Here is a 21938-nt window from a genome sequence, read left to right as displayed (position 1 = left end):
AAAGGTATCCAGATCATGATGGTGGTCTAACAAAATTGTTTTACTTGTGATATTTGCACAAATCTTGATAGAATACAAATTCCGTTTGCAAGCTGTAGGCTTTGTACTATACCGACATATTCAACCGCCATTCTACATAGTCAGATGGTTTTTATTACCCATATCTATGATAAATGAATGGATCGATGAATTTAAAGAGAGGATTTTAAGTGCAGTCTGCTCAGTATTTACTACGTACTTTCAAAGTTCACCCAATAGCACTATTGCTAAATTCAATTCTATCACATTATGTGAAATGATATTTGAGGCGGACAACATTTGCATGATAATCAGGGAATATTTGTACACAGTCTGGGAGACAGTTAGAATCACATTCAACATTTTTATAACAGGAAAAAAGTTTCCACAATAATCAGGGATTCTAAAATTTGTTCATCAGAACATGGCAAGATTTTCAGAGCACTTTCTGCAGAATCACGGAGAGTTGGTAGCTCTATGTATTAATAAAAATTAATATAAATTGTTCACTGATTCCCAAATAATTTAAAGGGAAAAGTAAACAAACAAAACAATTTCTTATGACTTTCACAGGTTTGTTATTTCATGCATACACACATAGGCCTCCCTGGGTGTGGATACTTGTCTTTGACATTACGAATGTATGTCTGCCCACATGTAAAACAGCATCTCAAATCTTCATCTGGGCATCTACAGTGAGTATTTATTGGCCTTACTCTATGTTATTGGTAAATTCCTCAATAGACTGTGCAAGTCTCGCACGTAGCGAAAACGAGAACTTAATTCGAAAAAAAAGTGTATTTTTGTACTAAACCAAATTGTATTGAAATTGTTATTTGTTAAAAAAATTCTTAACGATTATTATTTTTAACGTACATTTCGTATAATTATTATTTTAATTCGTGTACATAATAATTGTTTTGTTTAAATTAACGTAAAAATTATACATTTATCGGGACGAGGATCGCTGTTCGACATCGACCTGGATGGTTTTTCTAATAAACCCCGTTTGTGAATCATGTCCAATTGGTGCGATCATCACATAGGTTCAGCGGTAATGGGAACGTCAATTGGGTAATATTCTTAATTGTTTAGAGTAAACCGGAAACTGGAGGTCAAGTTTTTTTCTTTAGTTTTCTTCGTTAATTTGTTGAATTGATTTTACTTTTCTGTTTTTAATCACTTATTTTTTACATTCCCAAGAACATATTCACTTTTTAGAGTCATAACGTATGTTAAACTAAAATTATTGACAGAACAAAATCTCCCCAACGTAAAACTCCATTAGGTTGGGACCACAATCGTCCCGGAAGTTTAATTTCTCGCGAGACTTGCACAGTCTATACAACATTATCATCAATTTGATAAGTAATTTGTACAATTTTACAATTCCAAATATACTTTAGTGAGTATCTTCCTGAGTCTTGATTTAATAGCCATCACCACAGTGTTAAGAATCCAACCTAAGTGGACAAACTCTTTAATAATAATAATATTAATAATTTAATCAAGTGACTATCTCAAGGGCACATTCCTTAGGGTTGGCTGTGACCCAGTCCAGCGTAAACGCAGATGCACTCACGCAGCATGTGAATGTGTGCAATATCAAACCTCTGTTTCTTAGCCACCATCTTGGATTAATTTGAAAAGCATTTCCCATTTTTTTCCAGGAAAATCAAATCTAAAGAGTTTTTTTTTTCAATTCACTTGAAAGATTTGGCCTTGCAATATTTTAGTTATACAAGTCTGGATTTGAATAATCTCATGGTGAATATAAATCTGAGATGCTGTCTGGCATGGTTCTGTATGCCCCAATGCTCATTTCCATTACCGTTGTGCCCCTTGGACTGTTCAAGTTTATTTCCCCTCGTCATAGAGGTGCCCTCTTTTAAGGAAAAACTACCTTGCCCTACTATCATGTCGGGGTTCAATTTTTACACTTGACCACTAGCCCAAGGCCAGAGATTTCAGTGTTGGGCCAGTAAAGCCAAGACAGGACAAGTCTGGTGGTCTTTGTGGGTTTTTTTAATTTCAAAATCTTTGTTTCAAAAGAATAACTCTCAAATGCGGAATTTGAGTGTCACAAATATCTTTCAATCCTGAGTATCACCCATAACACAAAAGAGACAATTTTTCTCTGGGTGTCTTGTTCAAATAAAACAGTTCAGATGATAAAACGCTGTTCTCATTTTGACTCTCAACTTGTATCTTTTCATTTTGTCTGCTCTTGTAAATAAAATCCCGGTCCAGTAAAGATTCTGAGCTACAAACTTGTCGATTCCCCCCCCCCCCGCCCCCCCTCCAATATCATGCCATGCATTACTCTGTTTGCATTACGAGACAGTCCTTTAAAACTACCTCCAAATACTGTCACATCAATTTACCAAATAATCCTTTAAGGATTTTAATTCAGTTGCCTTTTACAATAAATTTTCAAAAGCCCTTTTCAAAACAATCAATTTTCGACGGATATGGGAATTCACACATTCGGAAAGCCAGTTGTTGAACTGCCAATACAAAAGATGTCACAAAAATAGCCAAAGGGCGATGCTTTGTGCTCACATTCATGTTGAAATTTATAAACGTGACTGCAGGAAACTTTCAACCTTCAGGGAAGAAATTTACAAAGAGCTTTAAAAAAAAAAATCAGATTCAGGATAGTGTGATCAAAGCCTTAAGGCAAAAACTAGCAAATAAAAGAATTTACATAAAAATAACAAATGCAGGCCTTTTAATTTCATTCTTGAAGGGGCACAGCAATTTTCAAGTTGTAAGGGGCAACTCTATGAGGAAAATTAAAAAATATATGCGCTGGATTGTAACAATGCGAAGGGCACCACAACAAAAGCACAGGGCACCACGGCAATTGCTGTGGGTGCCATGCTGTGGGTGCTATGGGTTTATTTTGAGGCCTGCACTTATGTGTTGCCATTGTAAAAAGTACAGACTGGATTCTGACTAAATTTGTGAAAACTTTATCCCTGTGCTGAATATTTTTTTTAGTTTGTCCCCAATTAAATTATAGCATGGGGACATTCCAGGGGACACAGAGTGGGCGTGACCATGGGGAGAGGTGACACAAAGAACAGGTGACTTTATTCAGGTTTATTACCAGCCATTATGAAGGGATTCACACCGTGGAGCCAGCACAGCAGGGAACCAGTTAGTAGTATCCTGTTTATTTGCCAACGGAGAGGGAATTGCGGAGTCAATAAAAGGGAAGGAAGGGATTCCATCTAGTTACGTTTCACTTCTGGTAATTTCCCATGAATTTTTTTGTTAACTCCTAGGGAACCATAAGTTATAAGAACGTTGTTTGACTGTGAATTGGTGGTGACATGTTATATCCCATCGAATTATTTCGGTCTCACTGAAAATAGAATTGTAGTCTAACTCTAAGATTAATCATTTCTGTCTCGGGGGGGTTGGACTAAAATTATTTCACAGACTTCAAAAATGATGGATTTACATTGTGACGCGGTTTACAATTTAAGGGGACTGAAAATTAGTCATGAAACATCGACTCTGTAATAATAAAGAAATGTAAAGTCTAAAAATGTAAAGGATGATGACCTTAGATTAATCCTTAAAAAAATTGGTAGCTTACTTCACTGATCTATGAAGACTCAATTATTTAAAGCCGAATATTATTAAGGTGGGGTCATCATTTTCTCTTTCATGTGTGATTGGTAGAGGATCACACTGTTGACTGCTTAAGGTTTTCTGTGCACTTCACATTTTTAATAATGGCTTTTAAATTTAATTTTGCAATAATATTCTTTCTCAAAGGCTAAATAATTCATTTATGTTAGGCTAGTTTTGATGTCTTCAGAAAGCAGCACATTGCAGGTAAAGCTTCAACCTTTCTAATCCAAGACCTGCAAGTAGCCATGACAATAATGTACACGTAGGTGACAAGGTCTTCAATGGCGTATTTCAAACCAAACTACATGTACTTTAAAAAAGAAAGATAATTTCCTCTAGACCAATCAGAATGAAAAAACTGTAACCCAATAAGAAACCTTACAATTTTTCTATCTAATTTTGCACTTTTCTTGTTATTATTGTCAATATCTTTGTTCTCAGGGTGCCAATAAGACACTGTTCAAGCATAACCAACATACTCCAAAACAAATTATAGCGCCTTTTATTGCATTATATATTTTTGATTAAAGATCCGCAGCTTTTTAAACATTTTGCGTGAAGCAAGGCTTCTACAGAGAACAAAAAATTACGAACATTTTGAGTTGTTTAAATTTATACTAGTCTCATTAGGACGGTATGCTCTAGTGCACAACCCTTACCCTTCAGGCTACCTATGCATCTTTTCAATAAGGTGGCTTTGTTGCCGGCAACATGACCATAAAATAATAATCCTACCGAAAAAGCCTGGCAGACCGTTCAAAACCCACAGCCACTTCAATCTAGCGTTAGTCGCCTTCATTGTGTCGGGCTGAGGGTAGAGGAAGAAAGTACAGTGCACTCCAAATGCACTTTTTTTTTACACTGAAAGTTCATGAAAAAAACATCAGCAGAGGAAAAAAAGTGCAAGATGGTTCCATACAGCTGTCATGGAAGAGAAGAATCCGGGGGAAAAGGGTGTGAAATTTTTTTTTTATTCTCTCCGACAAAATTGAAAAATGGTGGTTCGAGATTCTGACCAAACAAGGTGTCAACTACTATAGGGGTTGTAACAATAATTCAAAGTACACGGTTTCAGTCAACTGGGGTTAAAAATTAATTTGGTGTCAGGACTGGAAGTGGGTTTCTGAAAAGAACTACACAGCTTCTTTTGTTCGTGGTGGGGGGGATGAGGTGAATGGAGTTTGGAAAAGCAATTTAGTCAGTTTGGGAATTGTTTTTGTTTGAAGTTCAACAAAAACACATTTAATACAGGCTTGGGAGTGACATTACAGGTTTATAAAAAGGCGCTTTATAAATGGTGTTCATCATTATTTAACATTATTATTTGGTACCCCCCCAAAAAAAAAAAAAAATGTCAGATACTAATAGAATACCAAGTATTGGTTAAATTTTGAAGGGTCACTTTTATTTAATGGCGTGTCTGTAAACATGAAGAAAATGTTTCAGTTAAATTCTATTAAAAAAAGTCAGGCTGCTGACGGGATGTCCTGATTAGACAAATCATGGAAAAGTTTTCCGTTTTTGTCACAACAACAGGTTCTCAATAGATGGAACTTCATTGTTCCAAGAATTACGTCTGTTTGCTAAGCCATTGCTAAGCCTTTTTGAGATGGTGGACAATCTGCATGTAGACACCCAAAGCAAGCCGTGTATTCCTGTGTCTCAAAAAGGCTAATTAATTTTGATTTGTCGTAGAACCTTTTTTTATTAACAGAACTTCAATACTTAACACGCATCAGTGGAAGGTAAAAACAAAGTATTCTTTATCAGTGGGATTTGAAACTTTGCGTGGTGGTAGTGCAATCTAGCAAGGTTTGTGGCACCGTTTGTGGTAACACCATTGCATGGTAGGAGTATACATGTAATTAGGTGTGGTTGGTGGTAGCACCATGTGAGTGTTGTTTCTGAAAAGAACCAGTTGTTGACTGCTCAATTGTAACATTTCGATCAGTAGACGATCAGGGCACACAGATCTGAGTTGTCAATACGGGTTCTTTTCAAAACCAACACTACTCAAAATGAGATTTTCACAAGGTGCTACCACCAACTTCACCTTATATATTCTTTATCCTCGGTGCAAAACTAACAACTATTAAAAACATGGATAAGTTGCAAATCGCATAACCTCTTTAAGACAGAAATCAATAATAGAATCTAATATCTTCCTATCCAAATTAAATATATCCAACGTGGAATGCAGCACAGACTTGACAGGCAAATAAAAATATCAAATAAATAACATAAAAACCTACAGTGTGCGAAGGTCACTTCTAACTAAATCCCCACACGCCATCCCAAAATGGAGTTTTCTGTCCTACCATAAGGTTATTTGTGAAAGTAAGTGTGAAATCCTATTACGTGCAGACCTTGGGTTTGGCTAGCTTTTATTCAATGTGATTATTAAGAAAAAGCGTATGAGTTTGGTGCACGAGGACGACGAGATAGTATACAGAATTTGTGTGGTACCTGTGTACAATTGACTAGCATTCCTGTGGTTGAGAATGTTAGTCTACAGAACACTATTCCTGATTAGGAAATTACTTCAGTGTGAATTTCTCCAACCTGCTGTAGCATTTTACAAGTACGCAGTATCTCCAATGCAAATGCTCTGTGCACTAACATAATATTGTTATCTTGTTTTGGGTATACAATAGGGCCTTCATGCGACATTTTGACAATTCCAAACTTGCACATCACCTAATTGACACAAGGATACAAAAATGAAAAATGCTATTCAAAACAATACAATTGTTTTTGCAAACCTATGACTTTTTGTGTGGTTTGCTGTTTAATTTCGTTCATTTGACCTTTTATGCCATTTCTAATTTTTAGGAATTTCTGTTCCTTCTAACACACCTTCTGCTTAAGCTTGTCACTTGAAGTATTTTATCTTTTGATGTATTTTTAAATTATGTGAGGTAAGCCCCAATAGGCTGTGCTGGTTATAAATACACAAAAGTGTAAGGGTTTGTTGAAATGCATTAACATTTAACACTTTAAAAATCAACGCTTTACTTATCAATTTGATAAAGCAGCCTTATAAATTATCATGTTGCATGAAGGGAAAAAATAATATTAATGACCGCGTTAATAAATGTAGACAGGAGATAAGTTGAGTGTCATATCTCATTACCACACGGTTTGATAGTTCACAGGCTGACCCCCATGGTGTGGCTGAGGTCATTATAGGGTGAATAACAGTTCGGTCAAGTTGGAAAGTGATCTCAGGCTTTACCAGGATGGTTTTAGTTGTACAAGATCTTGATTTTAACATTGGATAGTAACAGCAAGAAGCAGACTTGACATGAATGCAGACATTTTAAATTTTATTGGATAGTTTCTCCACTGGCTTTTATTTCACTTTAGCTTCAAGGAGACTTGAATCATTGATTCTGATTGGTTGATCCATAGCAACAAGGAGTAAACTTATATCGTACAGCCCATATCACACCCTGCATATTGTGTGTTCTTACTCCTTGTAATGAGCTTTTATTAGCTACATGTATCTAAAGGCATACGTACGCCAAACATACAGCTTATAAGAAGTAAAGTAAATTCAAAAGTGGCGCGTTTGTGTCAAATGCTGATCCCCACTTGCGCTGCTCAAAGTTTGCTTGAAAACTGTGAGATAACTTATAATATCACTTGTGTGATAACAACAGCATGTAATATTACTATACGTCAGATTGGATAGATTTCTATCTTCAATTTGCATTTTATTAAATTCAAGGGATGGTCCAGTCCGGTCTTTACGGCTTGTACAGTCCTACCAACTACATTTTTTAATTGATCACAGCTAATGCTGTATGAGCTTTCCTCCACTATGAAAACATTACCACTACTTAATTTGTTGTGATTAAAAACAAATTCATTTTAATTTTGTGACAGATGATAAATCATAATGTGTCACTGATGCAAACTGTAAAATGACTCCCCCAACTCCGCCCACCCCTACCAATTAATCAATGGGGATGACTAATTAGGCATTGGGGGTAATAAAATGCTGATGTAGTGGATGCTTGGACTATGTAAACAATGATTGACGGATTAGACAACCAAGCAGGGCTGTTCACATTGTTTGAGTTCATGATGGATTCATTCTAAAATGACTTTGATGAGCTTTTAAGTGATTGCAAATTACGATATTGATTTTAAAATCTTTAGTTCTAACGTTAACAATAATGCAAATTATAAATCACATTTCCATGGAGTATAATCTGGGATGCTATGTCCATCTTTATTACTTTGAGTGACTGGCCTAATGTAGTTTGAAACATGTTCACTTACAATTTACATCATTTCTTCAAAATGTCACAAGAGATAATTATGATTGTCAACGAATCTGCTTTTCATGCTCTGCATTTTGTATCATCATAGTACAGTCATGTGCTGAAGCAATTTCAGTGGATCTTCATGCGTACTTCTATACAGTAGAATTCTATGTACGAAAAAATGTTCCATTCATAATAAACTTAACATGTGTATCATAAAAAGGTTCATCATCTTGGTATTTGACCAGTCTGTATTTGACATTTTCAAGACTCAACTACACTGGACCGATTGGCTTATTTATAGCCAGCCCCCTCCCCCCCCCTCCTTGTTGATCCCTGTTTTTTCCCTGTTATAAAGAACACCTGGCATAAAAATAAAACCAGGACAATTTATTGTGCATTTTTAATGCTAGACCAACAATACATGTCTGCGAATGCTAAAATGCCAAGAGGGTAAACAGAACTGCCTCTCAACGTGACTGTTGAAACAATGACAAATTCTAATTTTTCCAATCAAAGTCCATGTCAAAAAGGCATTTAGTTTTAATAAATCATCGTTTTTCTTTCATTCCTTCACCCGTTCTGTTTACACAGCCCCATACCATGTGAAAAATCTCACGCCCCGTAATTTTTTACATAGCATCACACAAATCAGGTCTTATCTAGGCAAACATGTACATTGGCCTATCCATGGGAACGAAAAACACCTCAAACAGCATATTAATCAGGGCAGTGCACAATGCTTTGGGGGAACACAGGACACTTTTTATAGAGACTGTTTCGCACCATGTGTATGATCAGTATGGCCGATGTAACACGCATACGCACGATAAGCGCAAACAAGCGCAAACCACAAGTTTTCATTGTAGTTTGGATCCCAAAGACTGTTGGCCAAAGAAATCGACATTGGGTTTACCAGTATAATGGATTGACCGCAATCAATTTCAGCAGATTTTTTAGCAGCCGATCTCTCTATGCACAATGATATTGGCATCAATTACACACGTAACTACATGTGTACGGACGCGTGCGTTTATTTATTCCCTTTTGAACCTTGAGAGTCATATTAATGGTCATGCGATGAACAAATAAGCTGTTTATAATTAAAAAAGGGACATCAGGGACACAGTCAGAGGCTACTCCGCTTCCCACACATTGTATTTTGGTTTCTGCATCATTGGACATGTGTCTATGTCCCCATGCTTGATGTCCCACTAACAAGATGGAAATGTGCACAAAGATATTTTCAAAACCTACAAATTTGTTTACTAAGCAAGTATTGAGACAAAGCATTATAATACCAGTGACTGCATGTTTATGTACACACAAACATGATCAATTTTGTCCAGTCCATAAACATTATGCTAATTTAATAAATTGTGAGACTAATTTAATTGCAATGTGACCCTGACCTGCTTGGGCTAATCATTCTAGAAATATCACAATATATTAGATTACATAATGCGTATAATTTTTTATGGGTGCCACAAAGACTACATGGACATCACTGGGTAACTGGTTAGAGACGCCGAAATCGACCACAGCGGGCATGGCATGGCTTCCGCTGGTGGCTGGCACCAAACTGACGCTGTTTGGAGCGTCTTGCGTTTCTTCTTCACACATGGACCTTTTAGGCTGCATGGGGGCTCTTTATAAGAATTGGATGTGGCTTAAATTCTACAGCAGTCAAACAGGTAGAAATTAAGACTCAAAAAATGGCTGACAGTGCTATATAGCCAAAGCACAACAAAGAGAAACCAAAATATCGGTCAAAGCTATTTTTATAGTGTCTTAAAATTCTTGATGCAGTATCTAGTCTCGGATTGAAAAGAAAAAAACTATTGTATAGAAGTCGAAAATGGTTGACAGTATTACAGCCAAAGCAAGACAAAAGGCATGGCAAAATACAACAACAAATACGGCCAAGTTTATCAAAGCTGTTTAAAATTGAACATGACATGATTCAGTGTCATCAATTGTTTGATGCAGTACCTCTCTTTTAGTCTTGACTTGGAAAAAGGAGAATTTTCTTCTCTCGAGGTCCAGCAATTTTACCACTTTTAATAAGACAGGAAGCGAAACACAGAGTGTAAGTGAGGATCAGTGTTTCAAGGAACTGACTAAGATGGTAGTAACAAGGCCAAGAAGTTCTTAACATATCAAATTCTGGATATCATTTTCATGGGGGATGACATTGTAAAAAAGAACAAGTATCATATTGTGATGTCAGACTCAGCTGAGTTGTAAAAGAAATCTACTAAATCTACTGAATGAGTAGAGTGCAGACAGACACCATCATAGCAAAATCTTGAATTGGGATAGCCTTATAACCACACGAACTGTTCATTTACATGACGTACCTACAAGTAAATGTTATACCGTAAATGTATGGCTTATTTCAATTACAGCCATGCACTCTGTACAATGCATAGGTTGTTATACTTTGTACATAATGTATACAAACATACATTTACTACCCTACATTTTGTACACACACCTACATGACCCTTGCTTTTTGACCCATGTGACAATGAAGATGTTCCCATAGAAGTGATGGAGCTACAATAAAAGTACCCTTGCATGACAAGACATTGGGGGGGGGACAAAGGTAAAAGGGAAGAGAGGTGTACTCAGGTAATTAGCATTTATTTATTTATTTTTTGAAGCACCGGATTTCCTCAGAAGGATCATTAATACGAGAAATAAACGTTTCTTTTTAAATTATTTTTTTTTCTTTTTCTATTTTACATCGTATACGATACTAAACGCAGGGGCAAAAACCCTATTAGGGTACTGCAAATCTTAAAACGTGTTTAGTTTTAATGTTTATGTACTTGCATTCCACAGGAAATAAATATCTTTTTACAAATTAAATTGTCAACTTCAATTTTCATGCAAAATGCACACCAGGAGTTTTTGTAGTTATATTACAATGTCACTTTTATCTATTCTACTTTCCATATGAGTATCACTTTAATGCTGGTACACCATCAATAAAGATACAACTTTTATTTAGGACTATAAAAATCCGAACCAAAACGGGTAAAACTGCCAGGCCATTAAATATATTTTGCATTTAAATACCACAGGTCCTTCGGCCTTTTGATTAGTAATCAGTAAGCAGTCTGCGACAGCTAATTATATTTTCTTGAAATACAGACTTTTGAGGCAATCATCATATCATTGATCCAATAGCGTCATTTTATTGGATGTCCAGTCTCCCTGACCTAAATACATAAGTCTAAATTACACGCCACGAAACACTCCACGCTCCACATAATGATGCAAATAGCTCCTCTCCAACTACATGTGTTATGGCCTTTATTGCATTAGGACGGATACTCATTCATTATTTCCATTTCCTGAGGTGCTGGTCATTTTTATTAGACTTCAATGCAATAAGATTGCCCAGCAATCTCCACATTAATTTGCCACACTTAAATATAATTAAACTGAGGAAGCCCCATGTTGAGGGCATACATAGATGTAGCTAACGTCAACTAACACAACTAATATTCTCCAGTACCTCAACACTACTGTCCATGTTCAATGCTGTTGTGTACAAATACCAAAGGTTCTGTAAAACATGTAGTTGATGATGTAACCATATGATTTTGGCAAAATGATACAGCATGCTCCAAAGCTGCCGCCCATATCAAATGTTGTCTGCAGCCATGGTAGCAGGATTAAACACACATGTTTTTTTTACATAGTGTGATTTATGTCATGTAGAAACAAATACCTGAACATGTTATTCTTGTAATTTTCACAAAATGTTTAATTAAGAATCTTAAATTAATCTTCAATACAAGCAAAATTTGTTTCCAGTGTCTAATTTGTATCTTATTCTAAGCGCTTCTTCAGCTCAAAAAGGTTCAAGGTTATTTTGAGGATTATTCCCTAAAAGGCATTTCGAAAAAATGGTGGACAGGTCACTAGGGCACTATTCGGTTTCGGTAAATTTGTCTGCATAATACCTGAACCAAACAGTGCACCTGAAGTGTCTCATGAAGGCTTTTATAATCAGGCCTGATACTTCACAGAGGCAAGGAAGGTGATTGCCTCCGGGCCCCCTGGTGATTGCCTTGGTGCCCTTGAAATGCTTCAGTAGAAATTTCAAATTTCCTCATAGGGTGCCTAGGAGAAAAAGCATTGGCGCCCTAGCCCTTTCGAAAATGAAGCTAATAGGCCTGCTATATAGGTAGTAGAGGATCAGTGTGAGGCAAATTCGACCAGACATTGACAGAACCTGTTCCCAAAGATGAGATGCACATCAATAATAAAATAATAATGATGAAAACTTATAAAGCGCACAAATCCACAGAAGTGCTCATGGCGCTAATCCCCCATAAGGAGTAAGTCTGGGGCTGGTGGCAGGGTACCCTGCAGCTTTAACAGCCCAAGTGTGTCGACCACACCATTGCCAAACAGATGGACAGTCTCAAAGCATTCATCATTCATGTGGCACAACTTGAGAAGACTGGATAACCTTTCGTGATATGGTCGACCCTCATTTCAACATTGAAAATGCCATGTGTGTATTCTGAAACACCTGGGAGAATTGGGCGGTCTGAGGAGAGCGTTGATGTGCCTCATACTACAATGTACACCGATGTTCCCTGAAAACATTTTTGTCTGAGTAACAAGATGGTGAATGTTTTACATTTAAATTTTTAGGAACATTTTGTTTGTCTTGTCTTGTTTACATTATTTTGTCTCAAAAACTGGATTTGATGTCTTGATTGGCATAAATGACCATCCAATATAACAAAAGCTTTAGTTTTAATTTTTTCAATAAAAATTAGTAATAAATAGGATGATTTAGACTGTAAAGATTCTAAACAGTTTTATGTGCACTGTGAAATTTCTCTTGATTCAGCACCGCATTGATTAGAGAAAACAAAGATGGCGGCTCAAGAATAATTGCTAGGTACTTTTAATAAAGACCGACTGCATGTGTGGCATCTATAGGCATTAACTCTGCATACAACAATGTACATGGTACATCTTCGTACATACATAGGGTATACAGTGTGTGCATTGAACCATTGTAGGGTCGGACCAGACCTATAGGCCTACACCGCAAAATCTACCAGTACCAGTACATATTCTTCATCCATATTATGCCAGAATTACATCATATTAACCTTCCAGTTGAGTTGCATTCTACTGTATTTATAAAAGGCAATGGCGATGTAAAGTTCACATTCGACCATTTGCAGTCTACAATGTGTACTGCAAGCCTTTACCCAATGTAAACCTGCATAATTGAAGTACATGGACAGTCTGTCCATCCACAATGACTGCATGTACCACTTGCAAGGTCAGTGTACATGGATGTACAGTAGAGTCTCATAATCAAGATCCCTGGGACTTGCCAAACTACCTTTAAAACAGCAGTGAACAATGTCCCTTGTACAGCAAAGCAAAATATGTCAGTTGCTACTCAACAATCACCATACTAGCCACTAAACATTAGCATTCACTGTGCACAAAGTCTGTTCAGTTGAAATTGGTTTGCTGTGCAAAAGTGCTGGGCAAGATGATATTGTTCCCTGAAAGGAACGTTGTTATAGTAGGACAACAGAACACAGAATGATGTATAAATGATGAGATTCTGGAATTGAAAGCAGAAAATCAAATATACCTAAGCAGTGCTCGTACTGGACCAGGGGTCGAAATTGCCATTAGCCCGCTAGCCCGGGACTACCAGAGTTACGGCCGGGCTACTGATTTTTCCAGTTTGATAGCCCGAAGGGCTAGTGGAAAAATAATGCCAAAATCATCATCACAAACAATAAAGAACTATGTTATTGGTGTATTGTAAAGTTTGAGCCGCCTCGCGAGACATAATGTGTCTTTCGGGCTACCAAAATCTAATCAAGGCTACTAAAAATTGTTGGTCACTAGCCCTGCTGACTACCATGGAAATACACTTAATTTCGACCCCTGTGGACACTATTGGTAATTGTCAAAGACCAGTCTTCTCACTTGGTGTATCTCAACATGCATAAAATAACAAACCTGTGAAAATTTGAGCTCAATTGGTCATTGAAGTTGCGAGAGAATAATGAAAGAATAAAACACCCTTGCTTGTCAAACGAAGTTGTGTGCTTTCAGATGCTTGATTTCAAGACCTCAAAATCTAACTCTGAGGTCTCAAAATCAAATTCAGGGAAAATTACTGGGAGCCGTTTCTCACAATGTTTTATACCATCAACCTCTCCCTATTACTCGCTACCAAGTAAGGTAGATAAATAGTTTTATGCTGATAAATAATTTTAGTAATTCCATTAGTGTCCACTGCCTTTAAATGAGGGTTGACTAGCTTACAGGTACATGGTCTACAGTTATCAAGTTGACGTGCAAAGAGTCCTACATATAGAAAGTCCTAGAACCTAACGTGGGATTGTAGAGCATGGAAGCCTCTTCTTAGTCTTAACCAGGTTGAATGAGAGCCAGTTTAACCCCAAGCATACCCTCAACTAATCAGGTTAAACACAGGAAATCCACTGAGTTATTACAAGGGAAATTACAGCTGGTTTTTGAGATGATCTTTCATTTAAATTGAAAGAATCCAGTTGTCGAAGTCTGGATTTTCGCTATTTCAGGGCCAAGGTCATGTCTACTTCAAGTTCATAGAAACCTGTTTAGTCTCAAGGAATCTGTGGAATATACAACTTTACAAAAACACCTTGTGATCCTCAACTTGATGATTTTGGATTACTTTATACACTCGAGGTTTATTTCAAAGAGTTTAAAGAGGTTCTGTTTGCATTCTGAATGCATTCAAAGATTTCTGTTTGAAGTGTTGTATTTTCATTATTAGTGTGTGCATACTATTGTACACTTAAAAAAGGCAATCTAAATTTTGGTGAATGTTAAAGTTTTTGGGCTGTGTGTTTTACCATGGAGGAAAGGTAACCATGTATCATCTATGTACTTCCCATCTTGGCTACCTAATACTAAGGGTTTACGTTTAATTAACACTACAGTCAGCATAGTAATCCAACACTACTACTAGCAGATTATGCACCATAATAAATGAACAGTACTGCACCCCTTATCCTTCATTAGTCTCACCATTCAGGGATGGAGTCATCTCGGCCCTGACTTGGAGCAAAACATAAAAGGGAAAGCTTGGACCCTTAGAAGGGGTATTATTCACAAATGAGCTCACAATGAAGGATGGCAAGAACCCCCTCTTCAGGAACAAATGACAGGGAGATATCTTAGGAGGGATTAGTGGACACTAATAGTTGACATTGGATATGGGCCACAGCAGGCTTCAATCTTTGCAAAACTCTGGCATACACAAATAGCTGTTTTCTGCATCATGCTTGCTTTTAATGGAACACATTGCCTTGGATCGGACGAGTTGGTCTATGAAAAGCGTTTGAAACCGTTTGTTATGAAATACATTGGTTAGAAAGATGTTTTAAAAGTAGAATATAATGATCCACACAAGATCACTCAAAATTGCACCGTTTTTCTTTTACTTCGCGAACTAACACGGTCGGCCATTTATGGGAGTCAAAAATTTGACTCCCATAAATGGCCGACCGTGTTTGTCGACGAGGTAAAAGGAAAACCACGCAAATTCGAGGCATATTTGTGTAGATCATTGTATTCTACTTTTACAACATCTTTCTAACCATATCAATTTTATAACAAACGGTTACAGGACGCTTTTCAAAGACCAACTCGACCGATCCAAGGCAACGTGTTCCTTTAAATTTACATTACAAACGTAAAGAACTTCAGCAAATTGTTGTGCAATGATTACAGACTTCAAAATATCAATGTGTGGTAATTAATAGTGATGTTTCTAACAAATCATGTCTTAAAATACACAATTATTTCAAGTACAGAAATTTACTAGCTAAACAATGTAGCGTTTTGTAATACGATAAATTTAATTTACTTTGCGCTGTACTACGTAAATCTATAAGAATCGATTGAACCATATATATGCAATAAAACAAATTGTTGAAAACCCTCTGCAGTCAGTTGTTTTATTTGAATTAATCAGCATCCACTTTCCTTTATAATCACAGAAAAACAAAGAACACGCCACCAGGTGCATGTCGGCCACCAAACAATGACCGTGCAGGGCGAGTAGACATTGACAATAAAGAAAATTAACTGAAATCTCTTAACAAATTGTGTCACATCCACAGATTAATTAGCTGCACTCTAGTTTGATGATAAATAGTTACAATGTAATTTTCGTAGAATTCACTACATACATCGTCCACAAAGGTGTTTAGACTATTTACTTTAAATTATGAAAGATTCCCCAGCCACATGAAATGATCCAGTCAGCAAAGTCATTGACAATAGTTAATTGTACATTATTGTTCCATTCACTGATCGTGCCTTAGGCCACATCGGGCATCCAGTACAAATGAATTTTGTTTTTAAAAATCAATATTAAAATAATTCATTTTAGTTCTGGTATGTTAATCTAACCTTAACTAATTAATGCAGCTGTTGATAAATGAAAACCATGCAATTTGTTATGATAACAAAAAGAAGTCAACTGAAATGTTTTCATTCACAGAAATTTACAGTATACGTACATAAAGCCTACAAAAAAAACATTCTAGTCTGCGGGCCTAGAAATAACTCACAGCCATTGCCATGTGCTTTGCTGTGGTGCCCTTTACAAAGTTCCAATACAAAATGGTCTTCATGGCAGTGCCCCTTACCAGAGGAAAATTGCTGTGCCCCTTCAAGATCGAAATTCAAGAACGAAATTCAAGGCCCGAGTACGGCTAGCTGCTTGAGATGGTATGTGGACAAAGCAAGTTTGACTCTCTTAGAGTTCATGAGGCACGACACTCTCATGAGAGATACACGCTGGGAATGCTGGGATTTTCCGCAACAGCAGCTGTTCATCATAAATTTATACACAACTGATTGCAATAAACATTGTTATAAGATAAAACGGAGCTGCCAAACATTTTCATCTTGGAATGAGGGAGTTTTTGTACATCATTCAGGGAGTTATTTTTAATTTTATATTTAAAATATTATATAGGGAAAACGTTCCCCTAATCAGGGAGATATTCAAACTTGTTAAAAACATGGGAGGTTGGTTTATTTTCCGACAAATTTCTGCAGAATCAGGAAGAGTTGGTCGCTCCGATAGGGGTAAAAAGGAAGCAAGAGTCGGAAGTCTACGATTACAAAAGAAATTTGTGTTGCATGTTATAAACTTCCATCAAAATGTTGCTCCATACCAGTTGACTATCACAGGTTAACAGGCTGAAATTGACACGAGCTATAGATTATGCTAATATCATGATACAAGAAAATTCTGAAAAACCACATTCAAAATAACTAAGGGTGTCATACAGTGCAAAATATGTAAACTCTTAATGCACATTGCTTCATAAGTCTGTCTAACATGTACTTGGTGTAAGACACAAGTCTCTTAAAACAACTAGCTAAGCTTACTCAAATTTATTCATGCAAGCAGGGCTTTTAAAGGCAAAAGGACATTAAAATGCTTGTCTTGTGTTGCCTAATTTGTATTTGTAGGTAATTCACCTACCATGACACTAATGTACTTGTGGTTATATTTATTGGTGAGAGAGTCTTGTCCTTGACATACTCTTGAAAGGAAATGCTCGTTTACCAAGGCCAAAGTACTTTGCCCCCTTTTGGAATCTTCACTACAAATGGTACAAAAACAGTGTTAAGGCTAATGCATGGATATCTTTTTCATGGTAAATGCCCCTTTCCAAAATGAAAATGGTTTTTCTCTCTCAGGGATGAAATAACAGGCATCCAGATTTTTGGAAATAAACTGACAAGAGAAGGGTGAATGATACAACTCAATTTCAATACTTTGATGTGAAAATGTAATCTTTTTTTCAACTATTGCAGGCCTAAAGTTTTTATTTAAATGATGTTGAACTGAGGGAAAGGATGTTGGTTAGTTAGATATGGTTAGATTCTACAAAAATTGGTGAAACAAAAAGTGTTGGTGTACATGTTTGTAGTGATGTTGGTCACTTCGTACACAAGTCACTTCTATCTGACCCTAGTGTTGGCAAGCTTTGGCAAGCTTTACTCTACTTTTGTACTAAAACTACACAAGAACTGAATAACAAGGCAACAACAAAAACCCAACTTCCAAGATAAAAAACCTGACACGACTAGCTACTCAAGTGCTTTGACTTCAATTTCAAGTTCAAATTTCTTTCTAGTGCACTATGATCTTGATGAGATAGCGCCTTATAAATTTTAATTGTTAGGCCTATGTTATGTTAAGAAAACCTAAATGAATAACGCAAATCAAGTGCTACTGATTAAATACTGTAGTTATGATAATCGTTACCCTTAATCAGGAATCAGGATGGAGGCTTACGATATCACAGCTTAAATAAGGCTAAACAAACAACCCTCGATTTTAAGTGTTCACATTCAGCTACACAAAATAATCAAAATCAGTGTGTTCTTCGATTTTAAAATCCATGTCTCAAATGAAATGGAAGATCGTTACACCATTAAATAACATTGAACTTTTGAGCTTGATACACAAATCATAGTTTCTGCATGTTCAGTTAGTTATAATTTGTATGTTGTTTGTTTTTGTTTGTAATGTGACACTGAGACCAGTGAAACTAGTATACTCTGGACTGGAGTGGAGGTTCATGTAGGAGGTTGTTTGTTTATAAAATTATAGAATAAGACTTGATTTCTCCACGATTTACTCAAGTCAACATGGTCAAAAACTTTTACTCACAATATTTTACAAAATACCCATGTAAACTACACCTGAAGAAAGACCGACTATGTGAAATGTGCGTTACTATATTCTTAATTTGACCATAAACTTCAATTTTATTTGACACGCAAACCGTGTTATCTTTATGTTCACTACCGCCATGTTGTTATCTGACATTTCGTGCAATTTGCCCCATGGTTGACACTGCCAACTCGGTGCTCCAACACGCGACACGGAACGCCTAAAAACGCCGACCATTTCGGCAACATTTCCCACCAATACCCACAGAACAACACAAAAAGCTGAACAAAAATATACTCAAGCTCACTTACCTGAAACAACAATAGTTAGAAGACACATACAGGCCGAGAAAACTGCAAAATTCCAGTAGTTAGTTGTCCCATATAGTCCTCTAAAAGTCGCCATTTTGATAAACTGTTTGCAAGGGTTGATTGTCAATATATATGCGCACTATCAATCCATTCACTGCCAAATGCCAATCAATGGGGGGCTGTGCAGGGGTACACGGGTTTGTGTGTGAATTGAATATTCATCGTTTAATCTGACGTCACATTCAGCATGTGCCATTTTCCGGTCGGGGGTTTTGCGATGGTGGTAGTAGGCCTAATACGCGAGCGAGGTAAACCGACGCCAAGGTGGTCGAAAGTCTTCCAGTGTGTCTCTACACACTTCTTGACGATAAAGATATTCAAAACAAATCCTAATAAAAGAAAGAAATTTGGAACGACAGAAGGAAAAAATCACTTAAACTAAGTGCTTCAAGGGAAGGAATAATATTGGTTATTGGTTACACGCTAATTGGGATCATTTCCGAGTTTGGTTATCTAATTTCAGAACGTTCCACTTGCCTTTTCATCTACAAAGTAAAAGATACAACTGTTCCTTGTTTTCTTTCAAAAAAGGGTCAGAACTTGTGATGGAACATGGCAGTTTTATATTCCAGGAAATCGAAATGCTATGTCTGTGTGCATTATTAACCATAAAGTAGACAAATAAATACAAATTGAAAGTTCGGTAGCCTATATATACGAAGATGTTGCACGAATGCATGAAAGAAGCATCAACAATGGATTTCGAATTATAGTATGACACCCCCCCCCCCTTTCTTACTCCTCCACCGTCCCCATCAGACGAACACTCAGTGAGTTCTGTTAAACAATAGTGGTTTCCGAGAAACCAACAATTTGCATCTTCCGGTGCCGAACTGTGTCTCGACATCCCCCCTGCAAGTGTTACGCCCTGATGAACCACCCCTCGTCTTAATTATCAAGACGCCCAACCCTTGAAATTAGTAGTCCCCACTTCATTATAACCATCAAGGAAGATTAACAAACGCGCCAACAAAACTAATAAGCAGTCTGTATTCTTCTGCAACAAAGGGGGCCTTTCTTTGCTTATGTAAACGTTTGCTTGGTCGAGTCTTACACTCTTTTGTTACTTTTTTCGTGAGGAGACGTTTTAAGATGTTTGTTTTGTGAAGCAAATCCTCTTGGGAGATGAACAGGCACTTTCGCCCAATGAAGTTGGGATTTGTATATACAGGATTGAGTTTACTTTTATTTGATTAGTAAAGTCAATAATAATTGTACAGCAAACGTAAATGAGTTAATGGTCTGACTTTTTGGAACCTAGAAGGCTACACAACAACAACACAGCTTACAACATAACACAGCTCACATGATGAACAGGTATAGGTGCAGGCTATAACATAATAAAGCAGTACAGGTGGAAATGTAATCATTTAAAATGCACAACTTCTACATTTTAAAGAAATTATTCAAGTTTGCATTTCGGAACTTTATGATTTCGCAACAGATAACATAATAATAGGGAATTGGTAATTTAATTTGCTATTAACTAACGTATTATTTATAAGCTTCCCAACATTTTGGTTTGTGTGTGGCGTTAATGCGAGAATTGTATATTCTAGTTTTGATTCAGTATTTGTTTTAAATATTGCAAACAACAAACAAAATTCGTTCTGATTCGATCAAAATGTACAATACTATAGAACACACCAGCCAAACGATAGAAAAAAGTGTAATTTTGATGTTGTAAATCGTTCCTTTTTATCATCACAAAATTAGGTAGGCCATGAAAGGAGAAATGAAACATTGCCAAATCTATGAACAAAACTTTCATTTTTTTTTTTAGGTTACCCCCTTTTCATAGTGGACCAATCCCAAAACCCAATGTTTACACAACAGGGGGCCGGAGTGTCGCCGGCGAGTCGTCCAAGTGGACAATACGGAGGTCACCAATTTCCCCACAAAGAAACTAATTTAGTGGTAGACAAGCTGCTGGTGAGTGTGGCTTTTATAATTATTTCCATTTTGGAGGCAAATCGTTACCCCATAGAAGGTGATTTTTAATTACAATTTATTATAAATGATGAAGTTAGTTTTTTTTTCCAGTCAAAAGTTGGAATGTGCTGAAATCTTCTCTTTTTTTCACTTGCACCCGTGTGCAGTGAATCGCTTCCGTTTGATAGCCAATTATGCCTAATATTTAAAACTAACTCTATTTCCTCAACCTCCACGATTCAACTATGATTCGACGAAGGCACATAACCAAGACAAGATAATCCTCTCAAATATTCCTGAAGTTAAAAAAAGGTTCAGTTACTGTTTTTAACTGGACCTCTATATGTAAAGTTGCAAAACGAGATCGTGAACCAAGCACCACTCGATGCAAGAGAACAACGCCATAAAAAAAAATCATAAAAAAGCAACGTGGAAGAATCATAGATCTATATAAAAGAATAGCTCTATGGGAAGAATTGATATGCGCCCTCTATTGAATGATGGCGCTACAACAAAATTGCATCAAAACGATGTGGGTTTTTTTAATGGTGCGCCCATAATAACCTCTATAGCTCTATAAAGCTCAGATAGCTCTATGGGTGCGCCGCACTAAATAAACCAATGCAAACTAATTCTGAATGCTAAATATTTCAATAAACTACTATAATGTCTGTCAGTCTCTTCAAAAACTAATCAAATGTATTTTCGGACAACTAATCCTTTGGCAGGTCAGCCGTTTGGAATATAATGGCTAACCCGCGGGTCAATAGTTACGCGTGGGTCCCAAACTGACTTGTTGTCAATGCCGTGTGTTTAAAAAATAATATTACCAGTTTGGCGTATCAATTGTTGCCTAAGTTTAAGTGTGACGCGCTGCCCATGAGAGTAACAACAACTACATAGAACCATGGAGGTAGAATTATAATAGAACAAAACTGTTAT

At 36.7% G+C, this 21938-nt stretch overlaps 1 protein-coding gene across 1 annotated transcript in view; it reads right to left on the bottom strand.

Annotated features, from left to right (window-relative positions):
• Positions 1-19175, bottom strand: part of LOC139952893 (bone morphogenetic protein receptor type-1B-like) — a 63049-nt gene extending 43874 nt beyond the window's left edge. The window contains exon 1 of the mRNA XM_071952180.1: positions 19005-19175. Within this exon, the coding sequence (XP_071808281.1) occupies positions 19005-19098 (94 nt within the window). The 5' untranslated portion in view covers positions 19099-19175. The remainder of the gene's footprint in view (positions 1-19004) is intronic.
• Positions 19176-21938: the final 2763 nt, after the last annotated feature.

Source organism: Asterias amurensis, chromosome 21, assembly GCF_032118995.1.
Source record: "Asterias amurensis chromosome 21, ASM3211899v1".
Classification (NCBI taxonomy): Eukaryota; Metazoa; Echinodermata; class Asteroidea; order Forcipulatida; family Asteriidae; genus Asterias; species Asterias amurensis.
This window is presented reverse-complemented; position numbering and strand designations above follow the sequence as displayed.